This window comes from Syngnathus acus, chromosome 22, assembly GCF_901709675.1.
Source record: "Syngnathus acus chromosome 22, fSynAcu1.2, whole genome shotgun sequence".
NCBI classification, from domain to species: domain Eukaryota; kingdom Metazoa; phylum Chordata; class Actinopteri; order Syngnathiformes; family Syngnathidae; genus Syngnathus; species Syngnathus acus.
In genome coordinates, this window is record NC_051106.1 from 954,032 (window position 1) to 972,964 (window position 18,933).

General features: G+C 51.2%; 1 protein-coding gene across 6 annotated transcripts in view; it reads right to left on the reverse strand.

Annotated features, from left to right (window-relative positions):
• akap6 (A kinase (PRKA) anchor protein 6) overlaps positions 1-8,748 on the reverse strand; it is a 42,910-nt gene extending 34,162 nt beyond the window's left edge. For 3 of the 6 annotated variants that reach the window (XM_037242284.1, XM_037242285.1, XM_037242281.1), the window contains exons 1-11: positions 8,513-8,748; positions 6,890-7,078; positions 6,452-6,617; positions 3,883-3,992; positions 3,670-3,817; positions 2,854-3,429; positions 2,601-2,774; positions 2,385-2,522; positions 2,188-2,313; positions 1,799-2,041; positions 552-674 (exon numbers count right to left, since the gene is read on the reverse strand). In XM_037242284.1, the coding sequence (XP_037098179.1) occupies positions 552-674; positions 1,799-2,041; positions 2,188-2,313; positions 2,385-2,522; positions 2,601-2,774; positions 2,854-3,429; positions 3,670-3,817; positions 3,883-3,992; positions 6,452-6,617; positions 6,890-7,017 (1,932 nt within the window). In that variant the 5' untranslated portion in view covers positions 7,018-7,078; positions 8,513-8,748. Of the gene's footprint in view, positions 1-551; positions 675-1,798; positions 2,042-2,187; positions 2,314-2,384; positions 2,523-2,600; positions 2,775-2,853; positions 3,430-3,669; positions 3,818-3,882; positions 3,993-6,451; positions 6,618-6,889; positions 8,493-8,512 lie in introns of those variants that run through there. The other 3 variants (XM_037242286.1, XM_037242283.1, XM_037242282.1) reach the window with 3 other exon arrangements.
• Positions 8,749-18,933: the final 10,185 nt, after the last annotated feature.

The window sequence follows — 18,933 nt, forward strand, 5'->3', positions numbered from 1 at the left end:
CAAAAGGGGGGAATGACCATCCACAAGATGGCAAGATGAAAAAGAAGGAGAAGACAAGAAAGAACAAAATCACCACTGAAAGGTAGAAAACAATGAAAAGGGCAAAGAAATGCATCATCCGAGTTGAAACTTGATCGCATTTGACAAAATGAGATGAGAAAAGCAAGAAGCTGATGACGACGAGTCGTCCGAAATCGTTTCTTGGAAATTTTACTCTTTTGTTGAGTTCCGATTTGCACAACGCTCAGGTTGTCATGCTGAGTATCGTCTTCACGGGATGGAAATGAAAACACGTTTGGATGGTTTGCATTGGATCCCATTCAATGATTCATCAACAAAATGCAAACCGGTTCATCGGTCGATGCAGCCCGAGACTTTTGTTTTTGTTCTTCAAAAATGCTTGCGATTCAACTTTGCAGATTCTCTGCTTGAATTGATTTGCCACGAGAGGCTGCGGGAAATATTTTCTTTTCTTTTCTTTTCATGAGCTGACCTTGGCGGTTGCGTCTGAGCAGCCTCACAAATGTGTGCGCGAGTGCGTGCGTGCTGACCAGGTGGGTGTCCAGGTAGCTCTTGAGCGCGTCCAAGCGGGCGGCGGGTGGCGCCCAGTCGCCGGTGCTCTCCAGCGCTCCCTGCAGCCAGCCGATGAACCCGTCCAGCCGTCGCACGAACTCCTGAGAACAACCAGTGTCACAATTTCACTGTGAGCAAGCAGTGGGCTCTCGAGCATCAAAACCAGAAGAGTTGATAGACGTGCAGCGCCACCTGCTGGCTGACTTGAGAAGAAGCAGCACGCTCGTGTTAGCAGGCACAAAACGAGCAGAACCTTCATCCCGTGATTGAAACGACGCACGCCAATTGAAATGTTTGCAAGTACAAAAGTGACAGAAATTTTGTTGAGGATTTTTGCGAGATGCTCAAGTGCTCTTGTACGTGCCTATCTATTTTGACCAAGTGCAAAGGAGTAAGCTAAAATGGGTCAATTAAATTGCTCATGCACAGATGCAGCGGGGGAAGCAAAAGAAAAAAGACGACAGGCGGCCAATTCCACATTTTGTTGCTTTGGACATGATCTTTTTTTTTTGCTCAAGCGGGTCATTTCGCTTCATCGGATTTTGAGCTTTTTGTTTTGATCTTTGCTTGTTTTTTCACTGCCCATTTTCTCCCTTCCGTCCAAGGCGAACAAGATGACGTTGAGAATGCTCATTATCAGAGTGATTGCAAATCCTTTAGCAGGAAGAAAACTGTCAAAGAGTGTGGCATTCGCTTGAGCACAGCACACCCGAGCGCCGGCCCTGCTCAACTCAAGGGCTCAAAGAAGAAAGTCAGTTTCTTCTGAAGGGAGTGACGCCACATGCTCCATCGCGACCACAGACAAGTCAAACGGCAAAGAAATGAAGAGGAAGTTCTCAATATGAAGGAGTGGCAAATGAAAATAGGTGAGCGAGTGAGCACGCTCTCATTCGAGATGCAGCAAATCCTCGGCGTTTTGACATTTGGCCACATTCGATAGGACGGATATGAGCGATTAGTGCGCGGCCTTGTCGAGCAGGTGACCGCCAATCAAAGGTGACCTTTGCGGCCGACACGGATGACGGTGACGGATTAGCCCGTGACCGTCCCAGAATGGTGCGCCCATCCATCACGAACATTGCCGTCGTCTTTTTGAAACCAAATTGCCATGTGTGTCTTTGGAATGTGGGAGGAAACCCCACGCAGGCACGGGGAGAACATGCAAACAATCATACAATTTGACAATAATGATAATATCGGGCTCTGTCCCGGTTGGGTTGCTGACCTCCATCTTGTTCCACACGTCTGGATTTTTGTACTGGCCCGTGTCCTCCAGAAGCCGCCGCGTCAGAGTGGCGCTCCCTCGTCTATCCGGCGCAGGCTCCCGCCCTTCTTCAGACAGTGGCTCGCTCAGTTGGCCGGACTGAATGCTTTCATCCAGTGAGTCGCCGGAGGAGGCAGGGCTAAGGCGGCCCAGGGGGTCGTGCCCGACCGGACCCTGGAGGATGGAGGGAGTGGTCGGCAAGACCTGATTTGACTTAATTTGACAAATTCGCAAATTCTTCACTGTTCTTCTTTTCTTTTTCAATGGATGTCAATATTGATGTCATGGAAATTGCCTAACAAGCTTAGCAACGGAACAAATTCCACTCCAAAGTCCAGCAAAAAGCATACCAGCGGTGGAGAAGGAACGTCTTCTCCACTCTCAGTCGAATCCCAGGCATCCTGGTTGAGTTCAGTCAAATCCCAGTCGTCCACGTCCTGCAAAGCGCCGGGGCCAAGCTCCTCGCCACTGGGTCCCTGCAACAACAGCAACACAAATCAATTGAGGATAATGGAAAAGAGCATCAGGATAAGAAATGGCCACACACCAGCGCCTGAGACAGACTCTCCAGGTTGAGGGCCAAAAGTTCACTTTTGTGGATCTGAGCGGGTAGCGCCAGGAACTCGTCAGAGCCGTACCAGTGCTCCTTGTCTGGACTGGCCTCTGAGGATGCCCGCAGCTCCCCCTGGTGGTGGTGGTGGTGGGGGGCGTGAGTGATCCACAGAGCCAAAGACAGACCGCTCAGAAATAAACCGTCGCTCACCTTCGCTCTGGGCTCCGACTCCGAGGACAGGACCCAATCCCCAATGGGGGACAGCGCCGAGCAATCAGAGTCACCGTGAGGGTCCACACTGTTTCTCTGCGGAAGCGGAGAGACTTCCAAAAGCCTCTTGTTTGCCATTGCGCCAGCTCGTCGGATGCTGCCGAAGTCTACGACCTGGCGAAAGGCGATGGGATGAAACCTGGCGCACGGCAGCAGATCGCAAACACATTTGAAAGCTGCAAGAGACACTAACCTTCAGGTGCTGGACATCTTCTGAAGTATTTTCGGGACAAACGGAGTCCAGCTCCAGCCAGAGCTCGGAGCGTTCTGGCACTGCCAGAGGATCCACCCGAGAATCCATCTGAGGATCCACCCGAGGATCCATCCGAGGATGCCCCAGAGGATCCACCGGTGGATCCACCAGAGGATCCACCAGTGGATCCACCAGAGGATCCACCAGAGGATCCATCAGAAGATCCATGAGAGGATGGAGCCGGGCCTGGATTTGTAGTTCAGAGAGCCCGCTGTCGTCCAAGATCAGCACGGCTCTCTTTGACTTTGCAGCCTCGCTTGGATGGGCTCCCGGGTCGTGGTGCTTTGGCCGTTGGGATTCCTGCTTCTTTTGCACGTCGGCTGTGGCGACCTCCTCGGGCTCCGGGGCAGCGCCCGTCTTTTGCTTTTCCCGGGACTCGGGCTCGTTGCCGGGACTGTTGTCGTCGCTGAGTTCGTAGGCCGTGATGCCACAGTCCAGAGAGAAGTAGTCCTGACTGCAGCGGATGGTCAGCCGACCGCAATCGTCCACGTCGGTCAGGGCGTCAAGGCGCCGAGTCTGAAGGATGAGAGCGACTCGGTGGGCGAACCGCCGAGCTTGCATTTTGCCACCATTGGTTCACAACAGAGCGCCTCTTCTCAGCCACTTTTTACTATGGTTCATTTTGTTTGAATAAGTCCTTCCTTCATGGACATGCCACCGCAACCTTTTCTGTCCATGCCTCCTTTCTTGTGCTCCAAACTTTTGGATGTTCCCAATGACATCTGATAAGTGCATGTTTGAGACTGTCGGACGCACCTGGTGTTGGTCCTGGTCCTGGCTGAAGGCCTGCAGGATGTCGGTCTGCCTGGTGAAGTTTCCGTTGGGGTCCTGCAGACCCCGAAGGAGACGCTCCCTCAGAACCAGAACGGAAACCCGCAGCTGGTGCCACAGAAGCTGCACAGTCCTGAGCGCACACGGACAAGATGTATCAGAGGCTGGGGGGAGGGGCAGTCGGGGGGAGTCGCTCACCTGATGTCCACTATGATGTTAACAGAGTATGACAGAAGCTTGAGCGACAACTCTGTCTCCAGAAGAGCGTGGATCTGCTCCACGTGGTCAGAGATGTCCTCGCAGATGTCCTGAATGAGACAAACACGAGGGTAAACGGTTGGTCATCACGAGCATGCACACTGCGGAACCGTCCACGTGAGCGTATGAGTGTGCGCTCTGTTCCCAAATCAAAGGGTGACTCACTTTGGCGTGGACTTGCTTCCCGCTTTCAGGCAAGCAGACGTGCAGCGAACACGCAGCGGTGTTGAGATTCGCTCTCATTTTGATATGGCCAACTCAGAAACCAGAATCAGAGGCGAGGTGAGGCTCACTGTCCTCATGAATTTCTGGCCGAGTGCCAAGCGGGTAAAAATACTGTGGCAGGCAGGCGAGCGGCAAAATTAGATGACCTTTGCGGCCACATGAGACAAGCCAGCGGGCCCGGGATGTGGGTCACGGAAGTCCGGGGAACCCAGACCGGCGCCAGACGCCTTTCGTGCGCCTTCCTTTATGTGTTGAGAAGACCAGCCAATCGCATCTTTCCTCTGCGTCTCCTCAGCCTGGCCTGGCGTTGCTCAGGGTCAAACCAATTTGGAGGCTACGACGGCATCAAACGAAAGCATCAAAGCCTCGCGTGCCAGGGGCCGGGACGCTTGACGGAGAACAAACATTAAAACGACCCACCGGGATATCAAGAACCGCCCAATCCCTTTCAATGAAGAGCAAGTCTCTCCTTTCCATCGCAACTCATTTGTAGGATCTCATATCTGCTGGCTGCTAATCACATCACGTACGCACACGCATTTGCATGCCCACGGCATCGGTGAGGCGGGCGGACTTCAGGTCCGATCGCCGTCCTCCTTGTCAACATCAAAGACAGCCGTCGTTTCAGCCAATAAGCTTCAAACCGCGGACCGCTTCAAAGGCAGCAAGCCCAGGGTTGAATTTGGAAGCATTTGGAAATTTGACTTTAGCAGCAGCAACGTGGTGCCAAAGCCAAAACGCAGGAACTCGGTTCAACGGTGGACCACAAAAACTAACCAACATGGTGCATCGTGATGTTTGTGAAAGGAAGTCAAACCAACAAGGTTTGCTGCCGTCGCCGTCAACTGACATCACACACGCAAGTTTTACACATGCAACAAGAGCATTTTTCATTTGATAAGAAATCGAATTCTAAAACTAACACAAACTTAACATTTTCAAATGCGAGCAATATCCAGATCGCATGGCTTGTGCGCGCGCGCACACATACATACATACATACATACACACACACACACACACACACACACACACACACACACGCACACACACACGCACAGACAAGCGTCGAAAGAATGCAATCCCCGTTGTGTTGTGGCTAAGGAATTTCCAAAGGCCAATCGCATCTTTCTTTGTTCCCAGCGTAACCGTAGCAACCAGGCTCCATACTGACAAGATGTCAGGTAAGGTGTTGACCTCATCCCATAGTCCACTCAACGACTCCTTCCAACCCGCGTTTCTTACCGTGAGCGTGTTTTTTTTGTGTCGTCGAAAATGAGAAGTTGCCACCACGTTGCAAACTCGCAGAGCACGTGCCCGCCGTGCACTCACTCCGTGTTACAGTGTGTGCGTGCTGACCTGCTTCTTCTATTGTGTGTGTGTGTGTGTGGGGGGGGGCAACAGTTGCAAGTTATTTTGGGACCCGTCTCACCCAGACACCCCTCCAATGCGAATACACATTGTAACAACAAACTACACGAACTCTGCAGCGCTCTCTCGCGCTCACTCACACACAATGTATCGCAACACAACAATACACCCGCAAACACAGTCACATATGAGTACAATACACACACGAAGCCTTACACGATGTAGCACAACACCGTAAAAGAGACACTATTGTGACGACTACACACGCACACAACAGCGGCAAGGACACGAGCGTCTGCGCACACGCACAGACAAAGACAGACTGTGACGCAGCGTGCAAGTTGTGGAGAAGGCGAGGTCAGGAAGTGAAGGACATAAACTTTGACGTTGAAAGTGTTCCTATTGTTGCTGCGTCACCGCGCGTTCCCTCGCCCTCTCAGAGCTACCGCGACTTTCCTCATGCAGCTGTTGGAACGAGCAAAGGCATTTCATTCAAACGACCACCAAGCGGCGCCATATGAATGTAAGAGCGCTGGTCAACTCAACTCTTTGCATTTTGTTCTCTCGGTCGCGATGATGATTGTTATAGCAAAATTCAAAGCGTACACGAAGCGCCAAAGCAAAATGCCTTTTCGTGATGACTTTCCATCCGTGCTTTGCTGCTTTTCTCAGTGCATATGAAAGATGGGGCGCCGCCTTGCTGCCTGCGAGCTTCACCGAGCGGTTTCTACTCCCTGGCGACATTCTGACTTTGACCAGCAGGCAGCGCCAAACAGCCAATTTGGCCTTAGTCGCGTAGCGTCACACTTTTTGTCGGTTCTCCACGTTGCGCTGGATGAACTGACCAAATCCCAAAGGCGCTCTCCAACATGTTTGCATGAGGACAGTCCAGAGAGTTATGAAGCCGGTTTACCTTGAGCTGCAGCAGGTGCGCGTCCACGTGTCTGTTGTCGCCGTCTTGCGCCACCGAGCGCGTCAGTCGCGTCACGCGGGCGCCGCTGGTGCGAAGCCACGCCTCCGTCTGCGGCAGGTGGAGCAGCACCTGCCAGTCGGCACACGCCTGCACGGGCGGCGGGCGCCTCTCGGCGGGCCTGCGGGAAAAGGGGTAGGGTCAGCACCATCATCATCGCTACCTTTACCTTGGTAAATTGCTATGGCATTGCCATCATCATCATCATCATCATCATGGCTGCCTTCACTATCTTTTCCTTCATCATCCTTATCTTCACATCCTACTCATCGCATTCTTTTTCATCTCCCTCATCGTCATCACAACCACTACCTTCATTTTCATCATCATCAGGAGGCTACAGTTATCGTCATTGCCCTCATCCCCTCGAGTCTCGTTTACCTGTGGGCGACGTCGGCCGCCGCGGGGCTCACTAACCACAGGTCTCCCTGGTCCGGAGTGGGTGTGGCCGCGGTGCGCATTGGGGATGACGGCTCTGGGCTCAAAGGCGACAAGGCCACGGCGCTCATGGTGACAAAGAGGACGATGTGACTGACGCCGGCAAGGACGGATGGTGATCATGGGCGGGGCCTGCAGCGACACAAACTGCCGAGAGTGAGCGGGCACGGCGAAATGGGCCAACACACCACGTCACAGATAAATGACGTGCTACTGTCGCTTCAGTCCAATCCTTTCAAGGGAGGATTTGGAATGGGAGTATTTATCGGGGTGGGGCGTCGCCAAGCGGTCTCAGGTGACATCGCCGTCATCTCAAAAACAGCCACACACACGCGCGCGTGAGATCTCGCAAAAGGACACACAGCAGCGACAGGAAAATGATGACGTTTCACAGTCAAGTGAATTTCGGCCCTGACCTTGCGACTCGCCAAACGCGTCTCGGCGTAACATCACACAAGCACGGCGACGCCCACAACAGAGACCGGCTCCACAAAAGTGGTCCGTGAGCTCAGCCAAAATCGTGACCGCTGATGCTTCAACGGCTTCTTTTTGCTGGACGTCGTATGATATCAACCCCTCAAGCCACGCCCTGACGCTTGGCTGCGGCAAGTAAACAAGGCACAAGCAGCCATTTTGTGTCCTCCATCCTGACCTCGGCTGAACTGAACTTCCCGCTCGGCTTCCGTTGCCTCTTGTTTCTGACACCCCTGAGGTGGGCTAGGCTAGGCTTGGCTAGACTAAGCTAATCTATTCTATGAGAGAATGACATGACCCACTTGTCTCCAATTGATGACATTCTTGGTCCTATTCGTGACTTCATCTGGGATGTTCAGAATTTGTGTCGTTGATTCTGTTCATGACTGCACGTTTGAAAGCAATTTAAATCAGACAATTTCCGTTTCCGTCCACGCACGTCATCCGCGTGACCAGCGACGAGTCCGCGCTCCACCCCGTTTCACTGTCGCGCCCCTCCCCTCAAGGTCCCTCCCACTGCCCGCCGACCGGTCCCAGGTCAATCCCAAACTCTCCGCAACCGACACCTTCTTACGACGCCTTAAAATCTCGCCTTGCTTTCTAATACACGGTCCCTCAATCTTAAATAGTTTTTTGTGCAAGGGTTTATTTGTTTTCCTTTTTTTAAAGCATTATTTGTTGTCAAATTTTCTTGAGAAAAGTTTCTTCGATTTTAGTTTGAGTTCTGATCTGCACTACGATAACCTCAGTCCGGCGCCCTGACCCCGCCCCAGTGGGCCTAACGTGACCCCGATGCAGTCGGAAGGATTGACGTGCCGCTAGAAGCGACAAACGGCATGCGATGTCAAGATAGGAGCCGACGCGTGCGGGAAAAACTTTTGCTCCGCATGCAGAGCACTAGGCCACAATCGCAAGGTGTCGGCCCGGGCGTTGTCAGCGTGGCGCTGGAACAATGCTGGCTGAGGAAAAAGGTAGGGCGTCACCCAACCCTCGGCCCGGCGCCGGCCTTCATGACCTTTCCCTGCACCTGTTCCGCCAGCTCCCCGAGGCACCGTCGTGCCTAGGCCAATACGCCAGACGAGGAATACGTACCACATGTGCTGCTGGCTCCTCTCACCCTAAGCGAGAAGACGAGTAATGCTCGTCTGCGGTCACACAGACGAGAAGGATGGAGGATGATCGAAAAAAGGACGAACAAACGGATGGAAGCGCCTCCCTCAGTGGTCAGGTCGGTCCCACTGCGGCGCTAGCAGCCATGATGCTAATGCTAAAGCCAAGCTCAGCGATGATGCAGCAGCTTCAGGACGGGAAACACCAGCAGAGAGAAGGAAAGAGAGAGAGAGACAGAGAGCTACAGAGAGCCACAGAGCCACAGAGAGCCACAGAGAGAGAGAGAGAGAGAGAGAGAGAGGGTGCGAGCCGGAGGGAGACGGTACCTCTTGTTGTCTTGGTAACTGAAGAGGATGGGATGGAGAGGGTGGTAGTCCCTTCTGATTGGTTGATAGGCTGCGGCACTCCACTCTGTGAGGAGTGTGTGTGTGTGAGGGGGGACGAAAGCCCCCTTCACGCACACACACACGCACGCATACACACACACACACACACACACACCTCTATCCTCCTTCATTCTAGGCAAAGCAGTGCTCCCTGCTGCTGTTTCTTCACATGACAACTACGACACCACGACGGGAAACGATTTTTTTTTTTTTCTAGACAAAATGTGGCAGGCATTATGACTCGTTCTCCTGTGTGGTGTGACTTGGCAGCCTTTTCCTCTTTTGCACTCACGCTTCGGCGGTGTCTCCATTCTTTTAAAGCTGCGGCCTATTCGCAAGATATCCAAAAAAAAGCCAGAATAGCATCTGGCATAGTCACTTTTGTCGGCTTGGTGACACTTCTCACAGGTGATGTGATGGCGACCGAGCAGAACGCACGGGGTCTCTCAAGTGGGTCCCCCAAGTGGGTCCTGGAGGGCCTGCCATCCTGCCTGTTTTCCATGCTGGTTGCCGATGAGCACTGATCATTTGAATCAGGTGTGGCCAATATTGATTTAGTCCCCACATTAGAGTCACGCTACATTGGAAAATGATACTCAACTCGGCCAAGTAAAAACGAGGGAAGAGGGGCGTGGAAAGATGGCGGAGTAGTCAACGCGTTTTTGAGAAGCTCGCTAGAAAACTGCAAATTTTTATTGTTTGACCTTACTTTATTTCACCCAAAGTAAAACGATGGACGCGCAGAAGTTGCTGAAACCGGCGACATTAAAACATTTCAAGTCAAGTCAAATCAAGTTTATTTGTATAGCCCTAAATCACAAGCAGTCTCAAAGGGCTTCACATAGACAAACAATTGACAATTATTCTCAAATCATCCCCTGATCTTAAGCTCCCAAAACGGCAAGGAAAAACTCAAAAAAACCCAACCAGGGGAAAAATGAGAAACCTTGAGAAGGGACATCAGATGGAAGGATCCCCCTTTCAGGATCACCAGGCTGCAATGGATGCAGAGAGGGCACATAAAATACGTAATATGAAAATCAATAAAAAAGTGGATGTCCAAGTCAAAGCGAAGAGCTGCCGGATGTGCCCTCAATTGTCCTGGCAGTGTCTTCGAGGAGGGTAATCCGCTGCAGTTCCCTCATCCTGAATTGGTCCACGAGAATCCAGATAGCCGCTGTCAGCTTGTCACCTAACCACCTCCCCAGCCGGGGAGGGGGGTGGGGAGAGGGAGCAAAAACAAACTCCAACCGAATCGGCCACGACAGGTTAATTAAAGGCCATGTCATAGAGATGTGTCTTTAAACGTGTCTTAAATGTTTATACTGAGGTAGCAGTTCTAATATCCATTGGTAGGGCATTCCAAAGCTCTGGAGCCCGAATAGAAAATGCTCTAGACCCTGCAGACATTTTCTTGGCCCTCGGTGTCACTAAAAGACTAGCGTTTTGCGAACGAAGGTTACGAGACGGAACATAAGGAACAACTAGGTCGACGAGATATGAAGGCGCTAAGCCATGCAATGATCCATCCATCCATTTTCTGAACCGCTTAGTCCCCACGGGGGTCACGGGAGTGCTGGAGCCTATCCCAGCCGTCGACGGGCAGTAGGCGGGGGACACCCTGAACCGGTTGCCAGCCGATCGCAGGGCACACAGAGACAAACAACCATTTGCACTCGCACTCACACCTAGGGACAATTTGGAGTCTTCAATCGGCCTACCAAGCATGTTTTTGGGATGTGGGAGGAAACCGGAGTGCCCGGAGAAAACCCACGCGGGCCCGGGGAGAACATGCAAACTCCACACAGGGAGGGCCGGAGGTGGAATCGAACCCGCACCCTCCTAACTGTGAGGCGGACGTGCTACCCAGTGCGCCACCGAGACCCAGATATGAAGGCGCTAAGCCATGCAATGATTTATAGGTTAATAGAAGAACCTTGAAGTCACATCTTAAATGGACCGGGAGCCAATGTAAGTTGGCTAATATTGGGGTAATGTGATCAAATTTTCTTGTCCGTGAGAGCAGCCTTGCAGCAGCATTTTGTACTAACTGTAGACTTTTGATGCTGGCTTTAGGAAGACCAGAGAATAATGCGTTACAGTAGTCCAGGCGCGACGTGATAAACGCATGTATAATAGTTTCCGCATCACCGGTCGAGAGGCTTGAACGAATCTTAGCAATATTACGAAGGTGAAAAAACGCAATTCTGGTTATATTCTTAATGTGCTTTTGAAAGGAGAGCGTTTGGTCAAATATTACCCCGAGATTAGTTACAGTACCGCTCTGAGTGATAGTACTGTTATCTATAAGTTAAAGTTAAAAGTTAAAGTCCCAATGATCGTCACACACACATCTGGGTGTGGTGAAATTTGTCCTCTGCATTTAACCCATCCCCGTGTGATTTTAATCCATCCCATGGGGGAGAGGGGAGCAGTGAGCAGCAGCGGTGCCGCGCTCGGGAAATTTAGTTATAGTGGTTTCCTTAAATAAGTGTTGATAACGAGCTGGACCAATTATTAACATCTCAGTCTTATCTGAGGTAAGACGAAGGAAGTTGAGAGACATCCATTGCTTGGTCTCCGTAAGGCACGCCTCAAGATTACAACAGTCCCGTGGATCTGTCATCGATAACGGCATATATAATTGGGTGTCATCCTCGTAACATTGAAAACTAATATTATATTTACGTAATATGTCCCCAAGCGGGATCATATAAATATTAAATAGAATTGGTCCGAGTACCGATCCCTGTGGGACACCACACTTAACATTATAGAGCTCAGAGGACGTATTGCCATGGACCACTCGGTGCGTCCTGTCTGATAGATAGGAATAGAACCAGCCTAGTGCTGACCGTGAAATACCAGCACAATTTTTAAGACGCTCTAATAAAATATCGAAGTCTACAGTGTCGAAGGCAGCACTAAGATCGAGTAGTAACAATACCGATGAAGTGTTTGAATCCATAGCTATGAGGAGATCATTAGTCACTTTAGCAAGTGCTGTCTCAGTGGAATGATTAGCTCTAAAACCAGACTGAAAAGATTCATATCGATTATTGGCGACCATGTAATCAATAAGCTGCTGCGCTACTACTTTTTCAAGAAGTTTTGCTATGAATGGGAGGTTTGAAACTGGCCTACAATTACTGAGACAGTCCGGGTCAAGATTTGGTCGCTTAAGTAACGGTTTAATGATAACGGTTTTAAAGGCTGTTGGCACTATCCCAGAGGAGACAGACAGATTAATTATATTGAAGACGGACGGTCCTAAAATTTGAAATAATTCTTGAAGTAGTTTGGCTGGCAGCGGGTCGAGTAAACATGTTGTTTGTTTAACCACACTAACCAATTGTATAAGCCTTTCAAGGGACACGCTTTTAAAATTTGAGAGGGTTATTGCATGATCATCAGCGCCGGTAATCGGCGGTCTCGACTGAGCGATTGGAATGGTATTCTTGATCTCATCCCTAATGGATTCAATCTTTCGAGCAAAAAATTTCATGAACTCGTCAGCTGAGTGGAAGGAGCTATCGGGGGTCGGCTGGCGTAGTGTTAGCTTTGTCACTGTATCAAATAGGTATTTAGGATGGTTTTTATTGAGATTGATGACTTGCGAAAAATAATGAGTTTTTGCTAAGATAAGCGCATCTTTATATTTCAGGAGGCTGTCATGCCATGCCTGATGGAAAACCTCAAGTTTGGTTAAACACCATCTGCGCTCATGCTTTCTACATAATTGCTTAAGCGTACGTGTTTCATCTGTGAACCACGGAGTAGGCAATCTACGGCTAGTTTTCAGACATAGCGGCGCCACAGTCGATGGCATTTAACAATGTAAGATTATATAAGATTATCAATAGAGCCGATATATGCGGGAAATATGGCAGTTGCCGGCGACAGTAACTCAGATAGCGCAGTTGCAGTCATGGAGTTAATATTACGGCTGCTATAAATCTGATTGCTCTCTTGTCTTTGACAAAGAGCTAAAATTTCAAATTTTATTAAGTAATGATCAGACAAAACAGTAGTGTATAGCAGTACTGTTATATTTGAGGTTGCAAGTCCTCGGGATAATACCAGGTCTAAGGTATTTCCATTCTTATGCGTTGCTGCCTGTACGGCTTGCGAAAAACCAAACGTATCAGTTAAAGTCTGAAACGCCGAAGTAAGTGGCTCTGACGGTGAATTCATGTGGATATTGAAATCGCCCATGATTATTATATTATCCGCATTTGTCACTAGATCAGCCACAAATTCTGAAAATTCATCCAGGAAGCCAGAGTAAGCCCCGGGTGGACGGTAAATAACAGCAAGATAAAATGACCCCCCTCCGTGAGTCGTCACCTTATCGTGGTGGAGGGGTTTGCGTGCCCCTATGATCCTAGGAGCCATGTTGTCTGGGGCTTCATGCCCCTGGTAGGGTCACCCATGGCAAACGGGTCCTAGGTGAGGGGCCAGACAAAGCACGGCTCATCAGCCCCTTATGATGATAAAAATTAATGGATCACGTTTTCCCTCGCCCGGACGCGGGTCACCGGGGCCCCCCTCTGGAGCCAGGCCTGGAGGCGGGGCTCGAAGGCGAGCGTCTGGTGGCCGGGCCTTCGCCCATGGGGCCCGGCCGGGCTCAGCCCGAAAAGGAAACGTGGGTCCCCCTTCCCATGGGCTCACCACCTGTGGGAGGGGCCAAAGGGGTCGGGTGCATTGCAAGCTGGGCGGCGGCCAAAGGCAGGGACCTTGGCGGTCTGATCCCCGGCTGCAGAAGCTGGCTCTTGGGACATGGAATGTCACCTCTCTGGCTGGAAAGGAGCCCGAGCTGGTGTGCGAGGCAGAAAAGTTCCGACTAGATATAGTCGGACTTGCCTCCACACACAGTTTGGGTTCCGGTACAAGCCCTCTCGAGAGGGGCTGGACTCTCTTCCACTCTGGAGTTGCCCACGGTGAGAGGCGTCGGGCAGGTGTGGGTATACTTATTGCCCCCCGGCTGGGCGCCTGCACATTGGGGTTCACCCCGGTGAACGAGAGGGTAGCCTCCCTCCGCCTTCGGGTGGGGGGACGGGTCCTGACTGTTGTTTGTGTCTATGCACCAAACGGCAGCTCAGAGTACCCACCCTTCTTGGAGTCCCTGGAGGAAGTGCTGGAGAGCGCTCCTTCTGGGGACTCCGTCGTTCTACTGGGTGACTTCAATGCTCACGTGGGCAATGACAGTGAGACCTGGAAGGGCGTGATTGGGAGGAACGGCCCCCCCGATCTGAACCCGAGCGGTGTTCTATTGTTGGACTTCTGTGCTCGACACGGATTTTCAATAATGAACACCATGTTCAAACATAAGGGTGTCCATGTGTGCACTTGGCACCAGGACACCCTAGGCCGCAGTTCGATGATCGACTTTGTAGTCGTGTCATCGGATTTGCGGCCGCATGTTTTGGACACTCGGGCGAAGAGAGGGGCGGAGCTGTCAACTGATCACCACCTGGTGGTGGGTTGGCTCCGATGGTGGGGGAAGATGCCGGTCCGACCTGGCAGACCCAAACGTTCTGTGAGGGTCTGCTGGGAACGTCTGGCGGAATCCCCTGTCAGGAAGAGCTTCAACTCCCACCTCCGGCAGAGCTTTTCCCACGTCCCGGGGGAGGCGGGGGACATTGAGTCCGAGTGGACCTTGTTCCGCGCCTCCATTGTTGAGGCGGCCGACCGGAGCTGTGGCCGTAAGGTCATTGGTGCCTGTCGTGGCGGCAATCCCCGAACCCGCTGGTGGACACCGGCGGTAAGGGATGCCGTCAAGCTGAAGAAGGAGTCCTATCGGGCCGTTTTGGCCTGCGGGACTCCGGAGGCAGCTGACAGGTACCGGATGGCCAAGCGGAACGCGGCTTCGGCGGTTGCTGAGGCAAAAACCCGGGCGTGGGAGGAGTTCGGCGAGGCCATGGAGAATGACTTCCGGACGGCTTCGAGGAAATTCTGGTCCACCATCCGGCGTCTCAGGAGGGGGAAGCAGTGCAACGTCAACACTGTTTACAGTGGAGATGGCGTGCTGCTGACCTCGACTCGGGACGTCGTGTGTCGGTGGGGAGAATACTTCGAAGACCTCCTCAATTCCACCGACACGCCTTCCATTGTGGAAGCAGGGCCTGAGGACTCTGAGGCGGACTCTCCAATCTCTGGGGTTGAAGTCACTGAGGTAGTTAAAAAACTCCTCGGTGGCAAGGCCCCGGGGGTGGATGAGATCCGCCCGGATTTCTTAAGGGCTCTGGATGTTGTGGGGCTGTCATGGCTGACACGTCTCTACAGCATCGCGTGGACATCGGGGACAGTGCCTCTGGATTGGCAGACTGGGGTGGTGGTTCCCCTCTTTAAGAAGGGGGACCGGAGGGTGTGTTCCAATTACAGGGGAATTACACTCCTCAGCCTCCCTGGTAAGGTCTATTCAGGGGTGCTGGAGAGGAGGGTCCGTCGGGAGGTCGAACCTCGGATTCAGGAGGAACAGTGTGGCTTTCGTCCTGGCCGTGGAACAGTGGACCAGCTCTTCACCCTCAACAGGATCCTCGAGGGTGCATGGGAGTTCGCCCAACCAGTCCACATGTGTTTTGTGGACTTGGAGAAGGCGTTCGACCGTGTCCCTCGGGAGGTTCTGTGGGGGGTGCTTCGGGAGTACGGGGTACCGAGCCAACTGATAAGGGCGGTTCGGTCCCTGTATCACCGATGCCAGAGTGTGGTCCGCATTTCCGGCAGTAAGTCGGATTCGTTCCCAGTGAGGGTTGGACTCCGCCAAGGCTGCCCTTTGTCACCGATTCTGTTCATAATTTTTATGGACAGAATTTCTAGGTGCAGCCGAGGCGTTGAGGGTGTCCGGTTTGGGGACCTCAGCATCGCGTCTCTGCTTTTTGCAGACGACGTTGTGCTGTTGGCTTCTTCAGGCCGTGATCTCCAGCTCTCACTGGAGCGGTTCGCAGCCGAGTGTGAAGCGGTCGGGATGAGGGTCAGCACCTCCAAATCCGAGTCCATGGTCCTCGATCGGAAAAGGGTGGAATGCCCTCTCCGGATCGGGGATGAGATCCTGCCCCAAGTGGAGGAGTTTAAGTATCTTGGGGTCTTGTTCACGAGTGAGGGGAGGATGGAGCGCGAGATCGACAGGCGGATCGGTGCAGCGTCGGCAGTAATGCGGACTCTGTACCGGTCCGTCGTGGTAAAGAGAGAGCTGAGCCAAAAGGCAAAGCTCTCAATTTACCGGTCGATTTACGCTCCTACCCTCACCTATGGTCACGAGCTATGGGTCGTGACCGAAAGAACGAGATCCCGGATACAAGCGGCCGAAATGAGTTTTCTCCGCAGGATGTCCGGGCTCTCCCTTAGAGATAGGGTGAGGAGTTCGGTCATCCGGGAGAGACTCGGAGTAGAGTCGCTACTCCTCCACGTTGAGAGGAGCCAGATGAGGTGGCTCGGGCATCTCATCAGGATGCCTCCTGGACGCCTCCCTGGGGAGGTGTTCCGGGCATGTCCCACCGGTAGGAGACCCCGGGGACGACCCAGGACGCGCTGGAGAGACTATGTCTCTCGGCTGGCCTGGGAACGCCTTGGGATCCCCCGGGATGAGCTAGATGAAGTGGCTGGGGAGAGGGAAGTCTGGGAGTCCCTCCTGAAGCTGCTGCCCCCGCGACCCGACCCCGGATAAGCGGAAGAAGATGGATGGATGGATGGATGGATGGATGGATGGATGGATGGATAAAATGACCGTAAAGCGATGGATCGGACAGTGAGAACTTCAAATGTTTTAAATACGTTAATCGAACGAGGCCTAAATCTAAGATCGGAATTTGAGATGAGGGCGACACCCCCACCCTTTTTTCGAGGACGCGCCACATGCGAGCTCACAAAATTTGGAGGCGAGGCCTCATTAAGCGGCAGCAGTTCATTAGGTTTTAACCAGGTCTCGCAAAGAACAAAAACGTTTCGATTATGTTCCGTGATGAGGTCATTAACGAAACTGCTTTCATATGAAGCAATCTAATATTCATAAAACCGAGTTTAAGTGTAATCGGTCGATCAGGGTTCGTATCTATCGAAGGATTTTTAAACGAAATGCGAGTAAGATTGTGTTCTCTAGGCCTGACATCACCTCTCAAATGTTTATTAGCGCGGTGGGACGATACGACCGTGGGGATTTGATAGTAAATATTTGTTACACATACAAAATTATCTGAAACAGGCACCGTTTCATCAGCGATACCGGTCGGGGTGGAGTGATTGGATTTGTCTACTACCCTAGTAGAAAGTGTGTTCACGTGTACTGTAGCACTATTCAAACTGTGACGCTCTAGTCTACACAAGGAGCTACGTATGTGCATGCTGGAAGTCTAGCCTAGCGCTAGTGAACTTGAACTTAACAGACTCCAAACCCATCCTAACAAGTGGTCTAATGACCTGTGCCCCGGCCTGCTCTAAAGTGACCTGTCATGAGTGGCTCAAATAGTAATCTATATTCCTAGAAAGAGTGAAGGCGCCTTCACGGTTAGGATGAAGGCGCCGGTTGGGGCGGCCCCAGAAGGAGGACCAGTTATCTATAAAATACAGTCCCTGCTTTTTACAGAACCCAGCCATCCATTGATTAAGGGAGACTAATCTACTAATCCTCTCATCAGTGCCTCTCCCAGGCAGGGATTTCTTCAGTTTTAGGAAAAGGCTAAGACACCGAAACAAAATTTAGACTTACACAGGTTGGTTGAGTTCAATCACAATTCTTGTTAAGAAAGCTCTGTTTTCAGGAAAGTACAATACAGCGCTGGGCCTTTCGTGCGACCATGCTCAAGAGCAGAAAGTCTCCATTCAGAAAAGGCAACGTTCAAGGTTCTTTGGTCAGCTTATATTCAGTTGCACATGCCAGTGTGGGCCAAGTTTGATGGGTGATGAGTCAGGGTGTGTGGCAAGTTCGCAGGAGAGTTTGATTCCATGGGGGTGGGTGCTGGTTCGGTGAGAGCTGGTTCCGTGGGGGTGGGTGCTGATTATGGGCGATTCGGTGTGTGTGGGGTCTGTTGTCTTCCATCCCGTCTTTCGGCCTTGGCGATCACCTTTGGCCGGGTTCTTGGTAGTCTTCCTCCTGCCGCTCTTCCTCTGGCACCTCTACCGGTTCTATCTCCAAATGTCCTTCCTGTAAGCCAGGGGTCTCAAACTCCAGTCCTCGGGGGCCGCATTCCTACATGTTTTCCAAGTTTCCCTCGTTAAACACACCTGATTCAAATGATCAGTTCATCCTCACGTTCTGCAGGAGCCTGATAATTGAGTCAGGTGTGTTTAACGAGGCCCCCGAGGACTGGAGTTTGAGACCCCTGCTGTAAACCATTCTTGCACATACATCCACTTCGCCCACTGTCGCACACCGCCCATTCATCATTCTTTCAATTTTGTCATTTTGTACGGAATTATGTGAGCTTTTGGCTGTGACATCATCAATTTATTAATGTTCCCTGACTATGCAAAGTTTGTACTCACCACTTACCATGTTTTTGTTTGTTTCTCCTTTTGATACTCCACTTACGTCATCATATTCTTAGTTTAATCATGCCTCCAACCATATATTTTCTTTGTTAGGCAAAATATTTCCCTCTGTCCAGAACGTTCAGTAGTAATCGAAAACTGGCGTCTAGCATTAGTCAAAACATAAGATATAATCAAGTACTGAACTTTTTTAGACGACTTTGGCAGTGTCCGTGATTTAGAAAAACATCAGGCATGCATTAAACAGTTCCTTAAGGGTCATTAAGCTATTCAGGCAATATATCAAAAAACATTTGTTATTTCAAAGTGCTCAGAAATACGTACATATCAGATCATAAAGTTATAAAAACCTTTGACCTCCTATCAAAAATGTCTAGTTATGTCTTCTTTATTGATTTGGTGTGTAGGTATAATTATATGCTTAAAATGTTTCTTTTATTGATTTAATATGTGAATATACTTGTCTGCTTATGTACTTTATTCAATGAGGTTTGAGCATATCTGTTTTTGTAGCTAGGCAGGACTTTTTGT